This window comes from Periplaneta americana, chromosome 3 (genome assembly GCF_040183065.1).
Source record: "Periplaneta americana isolate PAMFEO1 chromosome 3, P.americana_PAMFEO1_priV1, whole genome shotgun sequence".
In the NCBI taxonomy this organism is placed as follows: Eukaryota; Metazoa; Arthropoda; class Insecta; order Blattodea; family Blattidae; genus Periplaneta; species Periplaneta americana.
In genome coordinates this window covers 154253453-154272757 of record NC_091119.1, presented here as the reverse complement: position 1 = coordinate 154272757, position 19305 = coordinate 154253453, and the positions used below count along the sequence as shown (strand labels likewise).

The 19305-nt window shown below is 36.5% G+C and overlaps 1 protein-coding gene across 1 annotated transcript in view; it reads right to left on the bottom strand.

The window, feature by feature from the left end:
- The window catches only part of LOC138696693 (chordin-like protein 2), a 97791-nt gene extending 78958 nt beyond the window's left edge, over positions 1-18833 (bottom strand). Inside the window, exon 1 of the mRNA XM_069821988.1 lies at positions 18775-18833. Coding sequence (XP_069678089.1) covers positions 18775-18814 — 40 coding nt within the window. The 5' untranslated portion in view covers positions 18815-18833. The remainder of the gene's footprint in view (positions 1-18774) is intronic.
- Positions 18834-19305: the final 472 nt, after the last annotated feature.

The window sequence follows — 19305 nt, the reverse complement described above, 5'->3', positions numbered from 1 at the left end:
TGTATGTTTTAAGGTTACGAGATCTTAGAAAATATAATTAGAAATACGTGTAAATTAAATAAAAACAATAACATATTCACAATGAATTATTTTGATCTTTACTGAGCACCAGAATCCGAATTGTAAGAGGAACAAGGACGCGAAAATCTTTTATTCTACCAAGGAAAAAATAAATATTACATGAGCCAGGGAAGAGGTGTCACGAAAGGGGAATTCCTCCTATTCTGTTATTAATTCACAAACTAACTAAAAGTCACCTTATTTTGATAACGATCAAAATGAACTATACAGATAATGCTGATGGATGTACATCTTTAATTCTCGATGCTTTACCCTTTCAGTGAAACTGAAAGATTATTGAAAGTGTCGAAAGGAATTGCAAGTGTTTTGACTTGCTGACATCGAGATAGTCTGTCTGAATGTGACGTTCTGAATATTGCTTCAATATGTCACTCGGCGAAGGGTAAACAAGTGATCAATTTCTTATGTTTGTGAGTGAAGAGTGTTTTTTAGGAGAGTTTGTTTTTCTGTCGACATTTCTATGCTTTCGTATTGTCTGACTCGAGTGTACGGATGCCACCCGCGTCAGCTCTTCTGTTCAAGTGACGAATGATGTATGTGCAGATATCGTTTTTACAAGACTTCCTATAACTCGTCTGTACCTAGGTAACTGACTAAACAAAGCACATCGAGATGATAGATCTTAATATCACAGTCTAGTATATACACTTATACAGTCACGAAGCTTGAGTTATTAAGGTTGCTAGGAACAACAGACTGTGCAGGTACTATTTCGCATTGTCTGTAATGAGGCGATAGTAGCGATCCTGGTGGTTAGCAACTATCTATGGATGCATATTTATTACATATTGAGCTTCGTGACTGTATATACTAGACTGTGATAATATCTTAAGGGTAATAAAGTTGAAATTAATTATTGAGTTATACAGGGACATCATTTTATTTTTACTAACATTTTTAATATTAACCTGTCTATACCTTTAGAGAACCGGAAACACCGCTTGCTCCCCCCTCCAAGACTGGAGTTCGATGATACTGGCGTAAAACACAAATCACTCTACTAGGTATAGGATGGAAGAAAAGTAGTTCATCCATTTACGTAAACTAGGAAATATCGCGATTTTGAGTTTGGTAATTTTCATTAGGTTTTTCTTTAATCAAAGTACAGTACTGTATTAAGAATAAGTGTTTTTACTCACGAAGTGAGTTATCCATGCGAACGTATTCATTATGCAGTGTATACTGTCTACAGCACATTAGCGTACAATATAGAGAAAGAAGTTAAATTGAAAAATAATCATAATATGAATATTTAAACACAACTTTGAAAATGGTGGCCGTTCATTTCGATACAGGCTTCAGTTCTTTTGTGCATATTATCGCACTATAGATTATTGCATCTAATTCCAATTGCCAGTTTCGTCCTTCGTACTAGTAACTCATGTTGAAATAATTCTGTACCTACTCTACGTAATGTGAATTCAATCTTCACTTCTGCCCGACCCTAAAATATAAAATTACTCAGACATGTTATCTACTGTCCGTCCAAGTGGTTATGCCGCAGGATTGTAGAAAGGGAGGAAATCACGTGACAGTTAATTACTTAACGAGGCCCTTTTATTTAAGTTAAATTAAACAGCTGTATAATATTACGTTAACTTCCAATTCCTAAGAGAAATTAATGTTTTCAGAAAAGAGCTAAGACAGCCCAGCTATTACAGAGGGGCGAGCAGAAGCAGGTGGGGGAAGTCGGGATGCGACGTAGGCAAACGGACAGTACCTGTGCGAAAATATGATTCAATATTGAAAGCTCTTTCGTCACTGGAAAACGCGAACATATTTCTGGAACGTACTATACTCAGTAACTCAGTACTGCTTACTATCTGCGGTCTTGGTTCTGTGTGGAGTTGGAACTTCCTTAGTAGAAGGGGTGGGAGTGAAGTACATTCAAAAACTCAGGTACAATAAAAATTGAAGTAAAAATAAACTGATGTCCCTGTATAAATGTGATGGGAAAGATTTGTTGTTGTTTAGTCAACTGTCCGGAGACAGGTTTGAACCTCATAAGTAGGGCTAAGAATTGTATGCCGTTACATTGCGCTTCATGCGCCTCTTACTTTAGGTACCAGTACGTAATTGCGTTGGGGTGGGGGATTTCAGTGTGTTTCGTTCAGCAGTGAACTTCATTTGATCGGTTACATTACGGCCGAATACTGCTGTTCGTAACAGGCATTATTCAACGTCCTGTAAAGAAGAATAATAGCAAGATGCCGAGAACGAAATTTGTGCCTTAATTTCAAATGAGGAAATTTGTAATAATGATACAGATTTTGAGATAAATAATGCTTGTGTAAAACATTTCAAATATTCCTCCATTGCTTCTGCAGAAGTGGAACGAAGTTTCTCTAGATATAAGGCTGTGTTCTTTAGCAACATGCAATGATTCTCCTTTGAAAATTTGAAAATGTGGTTTGTTATTCACTGCAACAATATTGAAATGAAAAATTATGTAAAACAAAAACGTAATACACTGTCATATACGAGTAATAAGGCTGACACTTGTCAATGTTATATTAGGTGTATTTTTTACAGATAGAAAATAGCATGTAGTCAACGATATTGTGACGAACCGAATAGTTGGAACACGAAATAAGAAGAAATGTAGCAAACAAGATGAAAAAGACAGGATAAACATTATGTAAAATTTGTGACAATTTCAAATGAGGAAATGTATAATAATGATACAGATTTTGAGATAGATAATGCTTGTATAAAATATTTCAATTATGTCCTCATTGTTTCTGCAGAAGTGGAACGAAGTTTTTCTAGAAGTAAGGCTGTTTTTTTAGCAACAGGTAATCATTCTCCTTTGAAAATGTGGTTTGTTATTCACTGCAACAATATATGAAATAAAAAATTATGTAAAACAAAAACGTAATACACTATCACATAGTGAAATAATAAGGCTGATACTTATCAATGTTATATTAGGTGTATTTTCTACAGAAAGAAAATAAAACGTCTTTAAAATAATTTTTCTTTCACAAAGAAAATAATGTCTTTAAATTTTTCTTTAGCAGAATGTTGTGTTTCGAATTCAAAGGAGTGACTTTCAACCACCCAAATCCTGAGGATTACTATAGGTGTCCTACAAGCAAAACTCAGCTCGGACTCCTCGCGGCGCGCATGCTATACCTCTCTTATTCGCCCGCAGTAGGCGTGAGAGCATGCTGGGAACGGGAGCATACGTCATATGCGCGAGACAGTCACGCCCGCTGGTTTCTGCGCACTGAGTTTTCCTTGTTGGATGCCTATAGTAACTTACCGTGATGATAAGCATGAGTTCAAACGAACGGAAGACACTGCGTTAAATCACCCCAACTCTGAGACGTACTCAAAGTTACAGGCGCACGAAACGCACTGGTAGTATAACGGCATATATTTCTCAGGCCTACTCATAAGTAATGCCAATAAGACAATACTCAAGAGGCGACTAGGCCAGGAGATAATGGGGTAAGGTGGTCAGTTCCTTTCCCCCTCCAATGCATACATCGCCAATTAGCTACATATTCCACTAATCAGACTTCAGATGCATACAAACAATTGATTTAATAAACGAAATTACATTTCAAGGCATCATAATTTTATTATAAAATTTCATTTATTAGGTTCTTAAACCTTGCCTACTTGAGTATTGACACCCAGGCCGACTGTATTAATCATGAATCATGATTATATATAAAATTTACTTTATAAACTGGCCTTAATTGAAATACGTCTCGTCAGAAAAGACAATAATAATAATAATAATAATAATAATAATAATAATAATAATAATAATAGTAGTGTGACATGTTTAATGATTTGAGCTGAATATTGAATGTGGGATTGTTCTAAACAAAGAAGCTGTAGATTGGATTGCCTTCGAGTAGTTCGGATAGTTCAGAATTAATCTATAAGAAGAATCCAATCATTACCATATTATCATATTACTGATTCAGTTTAATGAAGTAAATAAACCTTCTGGTACTTGCATCTTGCAAGAAAAAAGAAAAGAAAAAGGATTAAGGAGGGAAGTAGAATAGATTGTGAGGGTCACCTAGTCTCGCTCAAGTTTGATGACTGCATTGTTGCATCCAATTCGTCACAGTATAAATACCAAGTCTGTGTCGAGTTTATCACTTTATGAGGATACTGATCCGGAGTATAAAAATCGTCGAGACTGAGTTTACTACGCAGTCTAGACCTCTCTGTGCATAAGCAGGTGTGTTGAGAAGTCTACGAGTATTATAAATTCTTTTATCGACCCAGAAATGCAAAGGTCCAAGTCTCTATTCACTACGCAAGGCCATAAAATTGATAGTGGCTGACAGGATATTTTACAACTCTTGTGTAACAATGTGCATAATATAATGGTCTCTTTGCACTAACGGTTATCCAGCTCTTGATGAATCAAGCTTAGGATTTTAATTTTTTTTAACTCATGTCTCCTCCAAAATGATATAATAAAATTACTACGCAGTTTGCTTTATGTAGCCTATATTCCCTGTAAATTTACACCAATTATCTGATTCCTGCTAAATAATTAATGTAGCCAAAAATGTATGCCCAAATAGACAGTTATATTCATAATCATAATCTGTAGTTCATATATATGAATTGTATGAAAGGCTTTAAGAAAGAATAAACTAGTGAAATAAGAAGTCTGAATATACCGGGTGTTTTACAATTGAATCGTGCATTTGAGAAAGGAACTAACAAGCAAACATTCTGATGGGGGCAGATAGAAAAGTTATTTTTTTTCTTCCACCATGTTAATAATGTCAAAACAAGTGCTTATATTATAAATTTTGGCCATTCGAGCGCAATTACGAAAGCCGTAAAATAAGTTTCCCTGAGGCCGTTTACTGAAAGAAAACACAATTTCAGTGGAAAAATTTAGTGGAACATATACAGCAAGTGTTGAGCTATTTTTCAACATATTCTCCACCGGATTTAAGACATTTGTCATACCATGGGCTCTACATAGAGGTGCAGACGGTTGTCACAGGTAATTAAAGGATAATGTCCTGTTTGTATTTGTTGTGTGGGTTTTTTATATTTATTTTTATTGCGTGTGTATATGTTTTTTATGTCTTACATTTATATTTATTATTTAGATTATTTATTGCAATTTTAATAAGGGATTGAAGTGAATTGTTTATATATATATATATATATATATATATATATATATATATATATATATATATATGTGTGTGTGTGTGTGTGTGTTTGACTGTATTTTTTAACTCCTATCTCACATTCATTTTATTTTTATTATTTCTTTGTGAAATTTGGTATGAAATTAGATTAGTTGTAATCGTGATAATGATAATGGTAATTAATGACAACAGTAGTAATAATAACAAATGTTGTTTTACTATTTTATTATTAGTAGTAGGTGGGAAGATAATATAAAAATGAATTTGAGGGAGGTGGGATATGATGATAGAGACTGGAATAATCTTGCTTAGGATTGGGACCAATGGCGGGCTTACGTGAGGGCGGCAATGAACCTCCGGGTTCCTTAAAAGCCAGTAAGTAAGTAAGTAAGTAAGTAAGTAAGTAAGTAAGTAAGTAAGTAAGTATTCTTTTTGTTTTCTTTGAAAATGCAAACTGCGCATATTTATAGCACGAACTGCTGTACAGGCTCGTGCGAAGGATCTTGTGTACATGAGTTTTTATAATTGTGTATCAATAAATGCACTTCATTCATTCATTCATTCATTCATTCACTGGTTCCGATTCCAGACAGCAGACTTTTACGACACAGGGATACAAAAGTTGATCCCACGGTATGACAAATGTCTCAATTCCGATGGAGAATATGTTGAAAAAATAGCTCAAGAATTGCTGTATCTTTCCAATAAATTCTTCCATGAAATTGTGTTTTCTCTCTGTAAACGGCCACAGGGAAACTTATTTTTACGGCCCTTGTAATTGCGCTCGAGTGGCCAAAATTTGTGTAAGCACTTGTTTTGACCTTAGCAACATGTTGGAAGGAAAAAAGTAACTTTTTTATCTGCCCCCATTAGAATGTTTGCTTGTTAGTGCGTTTCTTTGAAACACACTTGGTAGTTACGTCTTATTTCTCCCGCAAAGAGAAAGATGTCTTAATGCCTTTCTATACCAAATCATCGGGTTTGGCCATACTAAGTAATTGAGATGGAGAACAAAAAATTACATTTTTTGACTTAGTTCTTTTCTCAAATACACAATGCAGTTGTTGTTGTTATTTAGTCAACTGTTGGAAGACAGGTCAGAGCCTCTCACGTGATACAATAATGCACTACTTATGAGGCAACTAGGCCAGGAGATAATTGGGTAGTGTGGCCAATTCCTTTCCCCTCACGATTCAATTATAGGTACAAAATGCAGGGGTGAAGCAAGGCATAAGCTTCTAATAAACATACGTCTGGAAACCAACCGTTTCTGAGATATGTCATCACTAAAAATCGAAAACACGTTAAGAAAATGTTGGGAAATTATGAAATTCATACACCAAGAATATGAAGAATATGAAATTTTCTTGAAAAAAAATATTAATATATCTTAATTAAAGCAATAACATTAAGATTTAACTGTGCATTTATTTATTACAGTACAATGTTACAGTACATTAATGTTATTTGTACTATACACTATTCTGACAGCAAATACACTATTCTCCATATTTTCAGGCAAGAGATTATGGCTAGGCTACTTAGAATGGTTTTGTGCTATGAAAAGCTGCGCTCTGCATCACGTGATGTGATAGGAGTGAACTTATATCGTGCTACATTCTGTAGCTTTATGTTTGCTAGAATAGACTTTGTCGTACCTTCTAGTGTGTTGTTTAGTCTACTTCATGTAATGTAGAATAAGAGAGGTTCTTTTCCAGCACATTTGCCACTTTGGATAAAACCTTCTCTTCTCTTAAAATACTCACATTCTCATATACTTCATGGACACAAGTTTTTCTTAAAGTTTTCTCAGACAGTAATGTTCTGTTGGCACATTTTCTAAAAAAGTTTCTGCAATTTACATTTTCCAACTTTTTAAGTGGTATATTTGCAGATGCCATAACATTACATAGCTCATTGGTAAATTTATTTCGATCTGCTCTTGGATGAAGAACTTGCAGCAGTAGTTAAGAACATCAGAGTAGATGTTCTTTCCTTCCTTCCATCCACCATCAGCATTTAAAACTTGAGACCAATCTCTTAAACTTTCTTTTTGATATCTTGATAAAGACAATGTTACATATGGCAACCACGAAGCGAAATGAACGTCTGTAGTCTGTGCAGTACAGTATACTGACTCTGGTATTATAATAGATTGCTTGTGATTCGATAATTTGAACATGGTATGATATTGGGCGTGACTCATGAAATTGATCCTTTAAGATCCTGTACGTGGAGGTTAAAGAAAATCGAAGATCGTCTCCAAAACTCTTCAGAAGGTCGGAGAAGTATCAAAGGAAGATTGGTATTACGAAATTTGAACACTCATGAAGAGTTGTTCATAATATCACAATTTTTATGAAATATTACGAAATATAAAAACAAGAAATACCCCCATTTCGATTTTTATGGTAAAAGATAAAAATTATGATTCGCAGTACTCTGTGATTAACGGTGTAAAATATGAAATTTCATATTTTTCCTCTCTCTAGTCATCACTGCGGCAACCAAGTGAACACGCCTAATACATTTGGAACATAATTTCTTACCCTGCAGACTTAATGTTCGTGCATACCTTCATTTTTTTCCAATGTAAGCTCGCGACCTTTTGTGCGATGTGCCTCTTCGGGAAAGACTGCTGCTGTGTACGCAATGGTTCACTTTCATTAGAACGTTTGGGAGTTCTTTCGCATAAGCTGTGATTTTGTAGCCTAAATATTTAATATCTCCAACCAACTCAAAGTTTGTCATACGACAATGGCGTTTTTTTAATTCAGGTAGCAGATATATTTTTAATATCACAGTCTATCACATTAATAGATTTAAGTTGACAAGGCTTTCAGGCTATGATTTTTTTATGAATTGGCCAACGACTTCATAAGCTTAATGTTTCTGAAGATGAAGTACTATCAGCAAGAACTGTGTACGATTGTATTGTGGAATTCAAACGCCACGATTTCTGCAAGGATCTACCTGCAAGCACATAGTTGCCTCATTCATTCGCCCCTCTGGTCCTGCTATCTCCGTTCCACAGGAGAGTGGTATACCGCCATTTGTTTACCGACAGTCTTGGAAAGTGTGCGTACAGAACGTCTTCGAAACTGTAACATTTTTACTTTACGGGCATCTCCACTTCTTCAGCGGTTGCCCTTTATTCCCATTCTTCAAGCTTGCCGGTCCTTCCAGTCTTCTTCCTCCAAATTACGGTTTCTCAGCATCGATATTTCGTTGCTTCAGATGCTTATGACGGCCACATTTCCTCCTTCGAAGTGGTGACCATTCCAGTATCCTCTTTGGATATCTCTCTACATTCATCAGTTTCACATGCCATAACATGGCGTTTTATTAACATTGTCCTTTGAAATTTCAAAATATTTGGTTTTCTCTGCATTGATACGGGAACCTACTTTACATGCTTAACCTTTTAAAATCATCAAAATATATCTACTTAAACTGTGGAATGATTGAATGAAGTTGAATATCTTAATTTTTCGATTATAGAAAATACGTATTGTGTGTAATTCAGAATATAAAGATTTTTTTTTCATCTTAACCAAGTGAGTTTATTTAGATATGTCTTCTAAAAAATGAATTACAAAAGATAATATAATTCCCAATGATAAAAGAGCTGAATTGTGAAGAAAAGCATAAATAGTTCTTTGAGAAAATACAGGGTGATTCAAGACATTTGCAACAAACTCTGGGGATCGATACATCTCGCAATGAGGATAATTTTCGTAAAAAAACCCATGTTCTCCGATGCCTCGTGTAGGAGTTACGCGACATCGTAAAAAGACCGGTTTTAATGACATTTACAGTTAATTATGAAATTCATTTATTTCTTCAAGTACCCTTGCGGACAGGTTACAAGTGTCCTGTCATTCTGGTGCCCCATTTGAATTGAGCGCTCTTCGGAACACGCTTCCGATGCTCACGTAGGATGTACCCTTCACGATGTGAGGGGACATGTGATTCAACATAACGTCCCAACGAACTTCAACCTGGCTGTACAAGCACATCTGAACAACATCTACGGGAACAATGGATAGGGAAAGCCAAATCTGTTGCGTGGCCAACGTGATCACCCGACTTCACGCACTTAATCTTTTTTTTTGGGACATGTGAAGTAATATACCACTTGAAGTTACACCAGAGAGGAGTATTAGCTGCTTTTCATCAAATTCGACACAGGCTTATAACCACTGCTACGACGCGACGGTGTAATGAATGTAATCAGATTCAGGGTAGACACTTTTAACACCTGTAACTTGTCAGCAAATATACTTGAAAAATATTTCATTTCATAATTATTGTTAATGTCACTAAAACCTGTCTTTGTTTCGATGTCGCTTAGCTCCTAAACGAGCCATCGGAGAACATGGGTTGTTTTACGAAAAATCCTCATTGCGAGATCTATCGATTTCCAGAGTTTGTTCCAGAGGTCATGAATCACTCTGTATACGTCCTACGTGACATTCATTTTCATAAACATCTCAAAGTTGTGAAATGTATCAGTTCAAAATTTGGAGTGAAACTGCACTATTGCTTATTTAACAACACTTTCAGATATGAAAGGAATTTCAAGCACAGACCAGTTCTGGAAGTCTAATTTAACCTCGACGATGCAGAGAATATAATTTTTTTTTAGCCAGTTCAGACCTCCAGCATTATTCTCACGAACGAACTCCCTAACGAGTGTTAAGTAATGCCGAAGGACATAAGCAGCACTAGCTGATATCAATTCAAGTAAAAGAATCCGTAAAAATGTGAAATATACTACTAATTCTTCTGTGTGAAATGAAAAAAACATTTCGTGTTCGCTCTTCGAACTATCGCCATACAAAGTTTTTCTTGTGCAGTTTCAACAGTTTAGGAGCCATGGACATCAAATCTTAAAGACTACGTTAAAGTTCCTACTTATGGTTAAATTTTTTTAATTCTATTGATCAAAAACTTGAGACAGCCGCCAAGTTTGGAGCCTTGAAGCTAAGAACTTGGAAAAGAAGACGTAAAGATGACATCTAATGGTAAGAGTTCCGTCACAATCGATAGTCAGTTTACTCCCAGGTTGTTGTACAGAGCAACCCACAAAAAATTGGGCCATTACGCAAAATACTTATGAAAAATTATGTCTTCTTTATCACCTACACTCTTCAGTTAAATTAAAATAGTGAGTAACGACAGACAAACAAAACTGGACTCAAAATATCGTATGAATGGAGAAATTTAAGACTCAGATAGCTATTTATGGTATTTGAAAAATGAACAGGAAGAAGTCGTCCTTCAACTGCTTCAGCATTTTGCACCACTGCTGAAGAAGTAAAGGTTGCATGTGTAAATACAGAAAGTTTCATGATTATAGGCCATCCAATGAAGTGTGAAGATGAACAGAAATAATAGATTGATGTGTGTTTGTATGTATACAGGGTGGTTTACGAAGTTCTCTCCCGGTTTATGGAGATGATTTCTGAGGTTATTTGGAACAAAAAAGGTAAAAGTCAAAGTCAGGATTGGAGAAGAAATGTCAGAAGGAAGTGAAATTGGGTGAGAAAATACGTCAAGGATATCCTTTATTACCTACCCTGTTCAACATCTACTGGAGGATGTAGTAAAGAAATGTCTTCAGAACATGGGAGGAGTGATAGTAGGAGGAAGAATAAAGTGTATGAGATTTGCTGATGATATGGCGTTGTTAGCAGAAGAGGAAGTGATATTAAAGCATATGCTACTGGAGCTAAATGACAGCTGTGAGCAGTATGGGATGAAGATAAATGCAAATAAGACGAGAGCATGGTCATAGGAAGAAAAATATGGAAGATAAACTTGCGAATTCTAAATGAGGCAGTAGAACAGGTTGACAGCTTTAAATACTTAGGGTGTAGTATAAGCAGTAACATGAGCTGCTGCCAGGAAGTCAAAAGGAGGATAGCAATGGGCAAGAAAGCTTTTAATAGACAAAGGAGCACCTTCTGCGGACCTCTGGAAAAAGAACTAAGGAAGAGACTGGTGAAGTGCTTTGTGTGGAGTGTGGCATTGTATGAGGGCAGAAACATGGAAATTACGACGAAGTGAAGAGAAGCGAATAGAAGCATTTGAAAAATGGATATGGAGAAGAATAGAACGTGTGGAGTGAACAGACAGAATCAGAAATGAAGCTGTGTTGGAAAGAGTGGGTGAAGAAAGAATGATGCTGAAAGTAATCAGGAAGAGGAAAAGGAATTGGTTGGGTCACTGGCTGAGAAGAAACTGCCTACTGAAGGATGCACTGGAAGGAATGGTGAACGGGAGAAGAGTTCGAGGTAGAAGAAGATATCAGATGATAGACGACATTAAGATATATGGATCATATGAGGAGACAAAGAGGAAGGCAGAAAATAGGAAAGATTGGAGAAAGCTGGGTTTACAGTGAAAGACCTCTTCTTGGGCAGAACACTAAATAAAAAATAAACAACTTTTTATTAAAAATTGTGTTTCGTTTGCATCATTGCCGAATAAATGATTTGTTAAAAATTGCATATGAACAAAATCTACCTCTATACCAGCGTCACTGATATCGAAAAAATAGTTTTCCACATGCTGACTCTCTGTATCAACATCACTGATACCGAAAAAGATAGTTTTTCATATGCCGACTCTGTACCAACATCACTGATACCGAAAGGAGTAGTTTTTCACATGTTGACTCTCTGTATCAGCATCACTGATACCGAGAAAAGTAATTTTTCGCATGGTGACTCTTTACCAGCATCACTGATCCCGAAAAGAGTAGTTTTTTACAATGCTCTGGTCGCATAAGCGATTTCTTCTAAACTATTAAAGTCGGCTTGTGGAAAATACTTTTCTCGGGATCAGTGATGCTGGTGCAGAGTCATAATGTGAATAACTACTTTTTTCGGAATCAGTGATGCTGGTATACAGTCAACACGTGAAGAAGTATTTTTTTCGGGACAAGTGATGTTGGTTCAGAGAGTCAGAATGTGAAAAATCAACTTTTACGGTATCAGCGATGCTGGCAGGCCTAATATGTATTTCCACGAAAATTTCGAAATATGTTTTGGGGCCTTGTAAGTTAAACACACTTGCGGTAAGTAAATAATGAAGAGTCCACTGCAAGAATGATGGATGTCACTTCCTTGTCGAAAATGAACCAAGACTGTCAATGCATAGCTTAAGACATGTAGAATGTACATACAGAGTTATATGGCATTAACACTGATAGTCATTGTCCAGTAATGATCGGAAAATCACAGTTAAGCTTTGAGCGCTAAGCATTTCAAACTTTCAATTGCTTCTCCTGCAAAATGTATTCCAGATGATATCCATCATTCTTGCAGTGGACTCTTCAATGAAATCAACTTTTATTCATTTACTTAAAAGTAACGAACTAACACAATGTACTATGAGGAAATAACTAAATGTGTTATTATACCTGTACCTAATGTTTCTAAATTAATTTATTGGAGTGGAGATGAAAGAAAATAGGAATTAATGTAGATAAGACGTAAGAGTGAAAACCATTTCTTACGACTTCCGGTTGTTGCTCTGAGTGCCATTCGTGGGGTCGTGGCTGAACGCGAAAACATCCATGGAGTAAAAGATGTATTCAAGCATTAACCTATATCGGTATGCAATTTATTTACATTGATGTCTATATAATTGTCACCTACAAACATTTTCTACACGCTGTTTATTTATATTGATGTATAATTAATGTGTCATCTACCTACTTTTTTGAAAACAAAACAAAACTAAACTTTCTATAATTTATTTTATTATAACATTTTCACAATCGCCGCCGAATAATAACAAATGAATAACACCTATCGAGAAATACGAATAACAACAAAATTAATGACACCTATCGACGATTAACAAACGGCGATCACACATGAAAATGTTAACGTCCTAAAACAAACTGTTTATCTAAAGTAAAAAGATTAATAATTATTATTTATTTTTTATTACGGTCGGCCAGAAAATAGTGTGCAATACATGTGTTAAGTGCATAACAGAATCTCGGAAATAGAGAAGATTCGACTTCGTCTCGTCTGTTATGCACTTTCCACGCTCGTATCGCAATATACCATTTTACAGCATCACAATATTTCCTCTGATGCAAAGTAGGAAGGAGGCGAAGGAGAAGAGCGAGTGGGAGGTAGGAAAATTACGGAGGTGGGAGAGGAGAGCAAGTAGAAGTGAACGAAGATGATGAGGAGAAAATGAGGAAGTAAAAAGAGAGAGCGAATGGAAAGAGAATGAAACGAAGAGAAGTGAATAATAAGAAGAGAAATTTGTCATTGCTAGCAGAATCATTGACTGAAGAAAATCTGTTCACAGCTCCATTGGAGCCTAGGATGTCAAGAAGAAATTTATGATGTTTAAAAAACGTTTAGGGAACGGTAGCAGGCAGTGTTGCTCCAGGAACAAGGAAGCGAGACTTCCGAGATTACGAAGTCGGCGCCTGTGACCTTCTCTGCCGACTGCGTATACAAATGTATACGAAGATTACTATAGCATAAGTTGGGCCATCACACGAAAACGTTTAAGACAAGGAGGTGTTGTTGCGTTGCGGACGGACTGGTGTTGCGCGGGTTGTCGACGTTGCGCCCGCCAGGAGAAGATTAATCTCCACTCTGCCTGCTTGTAAGTGCAGGGGGATGTTGAACAGCCATTAGGGGGGGCGGGTTCGGATTACTTTGGGGGTGTTGGTGAAGCTCATCTGTCACGGGGAACAAATGATTCTTCACCCCGTGGATCCCACTCTCTTCTACTCGTGGCTTCATGCCCTGCTGTGATTGTAAGAATTCGGCAAGTTGCGTGTACTCTGTCGAGTTAAAGAACCAATGCACATGTAGTGTATTAAAATACATCGTCATGTCTCGACATGCGCTGTGGTATGTTAGGCCAGGGGTAATGTTTCCAATACGAATTTTGAGATAAAGCCGGTTCGAACCCATAGCTATAAAGTACTATCTACTGCCCATTCACTTTAAAATAGTCCACACCCGTGGAGTAACGGTTAGCGTGTCTGGTCGCGAAACTAGGTGGCCCGGGTTCGACTTCCGGTGGGGCAAGTTACCTGGTTGAAGTTTTTTCCGAGGTTTTCCCTCAACCCAATATGAGCAAATACTGCTTGTTCAGTTCAAAGTGTGTCATGGCTCGCTGTATGCCGTCATGTCGCTAGTCGATCAGCCTAGAGAATTCAATCTTCCTACACTTCCGAAGAGGCGTATTACTTATGTGCCAAAGAACTTGCCTAGCAAGTACGGCGTTCATTCTAAAGAGTACTTACCGATACGTACGGTAACGCCTGTAGTGGCAGGAATGTGAACTGTTTGGAAACACTTACTGAGGTGAGGTTTTTTCTTACTGTCGGGATATGGGGAGAGGGTTAAGACGATTACTTACGTATTTGTTGACATTAACTTCGACGGTCAACATGGACATGGGGCATTTGATTTGTACTGTGGAATGTTGCCGTACGCAACCGATGATAACAAATACCCTGCGTACGACTTGCCCGCGCAAAACACAGTTCGAAAGAGGTTATGGTAGCACACAGACTTTACAGACCGGCATCTGTTACTACGACGTTCTAGTTATACCGTACACGTTCTCAAGTTCAGATTGAACGCCTTGATTAATAGGCAACTTCTCTGACATAAAAGCTGAAACTCGCTTCAAATCGCTGACTCACAACAGTGACGTTATGACACACTTTGAAATGAACACCCAGTACTGGGTAACTTTCGGTGCTGGACCCCAGAATTATTTCACAGGCATTATCACGTTCATCTCATTCAGACGCTAAATAACCTAAGATGTTGATAAAGCGTCGTAAAATAACCTACTTAAAAACTTTAAAATAAAAATTCCTTCTGCAAGCATACTAGCTTAGTGGATTACTACACGAACTGATGCATTCAATATGACTTCTAGTGTGCAAGAATATTTCCATGTGTATGAATATAATTATTATGTTTATACCTATTTAAATATCAAAATAATGCGTACAGCCTTAGACACAAAAATTACCAATCTCCTTAGCGCGAATTTGTCTAAGCCAACTTCGGGCAGCGCCTAGTTCGTACTGTTACGAAAAGAATGTTTAAGGCTGATCTACAATAAACCGGGAACGGAAACGACAACGATAACGAGAACGTAAATATTGTTAAAATAAATGTATTTAAATGTGAACATTTACAATTAACGAGAAGTTTGCCCGAGACTGGGAACGGGAACGTGAAAGTTGGCTAAGTTTTAAATTTGCCGTTCTCGTTTCCGATCACAGCCTACTAGATTCATTCTGCTACAATCAAAAAGCTATTTGGTCTACGTATATTTTGTAGCAAAGAGGCCGTGACATAATTTCTTATTCATCCATTGCTTGTAACTAACCCAGAAATATAGTAGAATCACTTTCAATATATGCTACGTATGCATGTGACCAGACTACGACGTGAATTGAATTATTAAATATTCCGTGCCGTAAATTTTGAAGTTGGTTAATCTGTGTTTGTTGGTTGGCTCGTACTCACGAGAAAACGCCATTGGTCAATTATATGCAAATAATAGGATAATGTTTAATATTCGACTTTACATATCGTTATTGACATGCATGTCGATATGCATAGCCGTTTGCGTTCTCGGTTTACTGTGAATAAAAAAATCTTCACGTTCACGTTCTCGTTCACGGTTCATTGTGGACCAACCTTTACTTTTCACCTAATTTATCTTTATTAGTGATTAGTTATAACACTGTCTTGATTTATAAGCAGACAGAGGAAGCAAATATCAAACAAACAAAACAAAGAAAAAAACAGAGCGGAATCATGCGTAAGAAATGCGTCCACTTGTAAACCTAAGCTCTCAGATGAAGTCTTCCGAAGAGGATCTAGCGTATGGCAGTCATGTTTCTTTACCTAAGATGGTAGATACATACATACATACATACATACATACATACATACACTGCTAATCTCACGTCCACATGCTCCAGCAGAGGTGAACGATCATCCAACTAGTATTGAGGTATTGTGTGATTAGCACGATTATCTCTCCCAATCGTTATAGGTGGCTTGCGAAACAGGATTTCGGTAGAGGAAGCGCAAAGAAAGCTTGCCCATTTGACTGATGCGCAGAGAACGATATTCGGTCCTCGTGCCGCCATGCTCGTTACAGGGCTGCTATGAATCACCTAATGCTGATTACAGGGCGCATTCGAAAGCGCGATCTTGAAGTGTTCGTATCGTGGAGTGTTGCTGTGCAGAGCGGGTAGAAGCTAGCGTTTGCGTTACATATTCTGCGTTTTATCCCTGATATCAGGAGTTTTATGTAGTTCAAAGTGTGTTTGTTAAATAACAAGAGTTCTATATAACATTCTATGTCATTAACAATGCCCCTCGTTCCGCTCTAAATTAGAAAGTGCTAATAAAACGTTACAAGTCAAACTAGGGAATTATTTATAACGTTCATAAAGTTATGAAAAACGAAACAGACTCCGCTCGTAACATAATGAGTATATACAGATTAAAATAAACCGACCATAGTACCCTAGTTATCGGAACATTTTAATAAAATCACATAGTATTAGTGTTTTATTACAACGTCAAATATCAATTATTACACGATTACATATTTCTTGTGTAAGTGAGACGCGCAATCATAGGGATTCCATTTCCCCTTGACTTTTTTCTGAACAAAATGATTGCTGTAGAATGTTCTCTCCTATTATCGCCGCGGCCTCGTGGTTGACATGTCGACATCATACAATAACGTGCGGTGTGCTTTTAAAACATAATTTTGCCGACCGATTGTTGCTCTGCAGGTTAAGCGTCACGTTGTCACGTCTACTTCCTCGATAAGAATAAGGACTAGTTTGTTATATTGTTAAATGGCTATTATTATTATTATTATTATTATTATTATTATTATTATTGTTATTATTATTATTTCATATACGAGTACGTTGACATTCTTAACTCTTAATAATAATCTTTAATCACCTACCTTAATGTTCGTCCTCAGCACAAGACATTGCAACGTCGGTTTTAGTCCACGTGGATTAGACAAGTAGATGTCATTTAATAATGGAAGCAGCTTATTGGTTGCAATATTGAAATTGAGGCGAGTGACTGGAGTGGCGACATAAGAAGTTGAAAACAATAATACAATTAAATTTCAAAGACCTGCCGAATGTTATGCACGAGGCCGCTCAAAGACTTGCCGAATGTTAACCATGAGAGCGCGGCGATAATATTTATTACACTGTATTTTTCTTATCTTGGAAGCAGGACTGTGTTTTGCAATGCATTTTTTCTATTTTATCCTTATTTTCCACCATCATCACAACCCCTTCTACAACTACTGTTGCAACTACTATCAAGGACGCCCACGGGGATAGCCAGTGTTAGCAATTGCTACCACTGAGATTTTTATTTTTTACACGTTTTTTTTTATTTTTCTCTCTCTATGTATCCGATACATGTTTTCTCAAACCCTCAGTCAACAATTCAACAAAATAGAGTGCTTTAAACTATGAATGCGTGCGCAGGGTAATTTAAATTTCGGAACTGTCTATTTTTCATGTTCAATTTTCTCTCTCTTCCATCAATTTCCTCTATTTCTAACCATCTTGCTACCACTGAGATTGGATCCTGCGGGCGCTCTTGACTACTATTACTACTACTAGGGTAAAGTTGCCTAATGCCGTGATACACCTAATTCCGTGATACTTTTTTTTTAAAACTGAATATCAGTCAAAGCTTTGCCGTTCGATCATAGCGCCAGACATCTTTCTCGAAAGAGTGCATCTTTCACCTACTTTTGAGACATCGGTGAACTTTCAAACAAGATACCCAATCCCGTGATAGTCAATGAAAAAAACATATCACGGAATTAGGGGTATCACGGCATTAGGCAACTTTACCCTACTACTACTACTACTACTACTACTACTACTACTACTACTATTACTACTACTACTACTACTATTACTACTACTACTACTACTACTATTACTACTACTACTACTACTATTATTATTACTACTACTACTACTACTATTATTATTACTACTACTACTACTACTACTATTACTACTACTACTACTATTACTACTACTACTACTATTATTATTATTACTACTACTATTACTACTACTACTACTACTACTACTACTACTACTACTACTACTACTACAGTACGTTCGTAGCTAAAACATTCAAATTTGAAAATTGTACTTTCAGTAATTGTTCCTTTTAAAATTATTTAAGTTTATTTCTTATTTCATCATCTTTAATTAAAAGTTTTCTTGTTTATTTCATCATCCCTAATTAAAACTTTTCGAACACTTGTTTATATTATTTAGGTTATGTTATAACGGTCCGGCCTTGCTACGAACTCACTGTACTATTACTACTACTACTACTACTACTACTACTACTACTACTACTACTACTAGTACTACTACTACTATTACTACTACTGTTGCTGCTACTACAAAATATTTTCACAAGTTTCTACGATTGTAGAAAAATTCTCAACTCACCCAAAAACTGTATCACAAGTAGAAGTCCAATAGCCGCCATAACTCCACACTTCTGATACATTCTGCGAAGCAAATAGAACGGACGTTATATGACGTTACATTTGTCTCTTGCTAAGTGTTTCCGTAGTCTGAAGCCAATTTTGTTCTAATGTTAATAAATTATAATTTAGTCTTCAGATGACGAGATACACACCAAAAGATGTTCGCTATTTATTTTCGCTAAAATGTCTGTAACAAAAGTTTGTAATATTCAGTGATTACTTAGCACGAAATTTATAGCTGCGGCGATAATTTTATTGAAGTAAGATCACCGTGATAAAAGAATGGTGTAGAGACGTTCACATTGAATGATCCCTTTTCATTCTCCGTTTTCCTGCTTATATCTTCATTAATCATTCTCATCCATATCAACGACGAGGGAGACTTACGAAGTCTATTGAAGCTATATGACGTAAAATATTTTATGTTAGAATTCTCTAGAATTGGTTTCAAATCGGCCATTAATTAGAAGCGATTTCCAATGATTCTCAT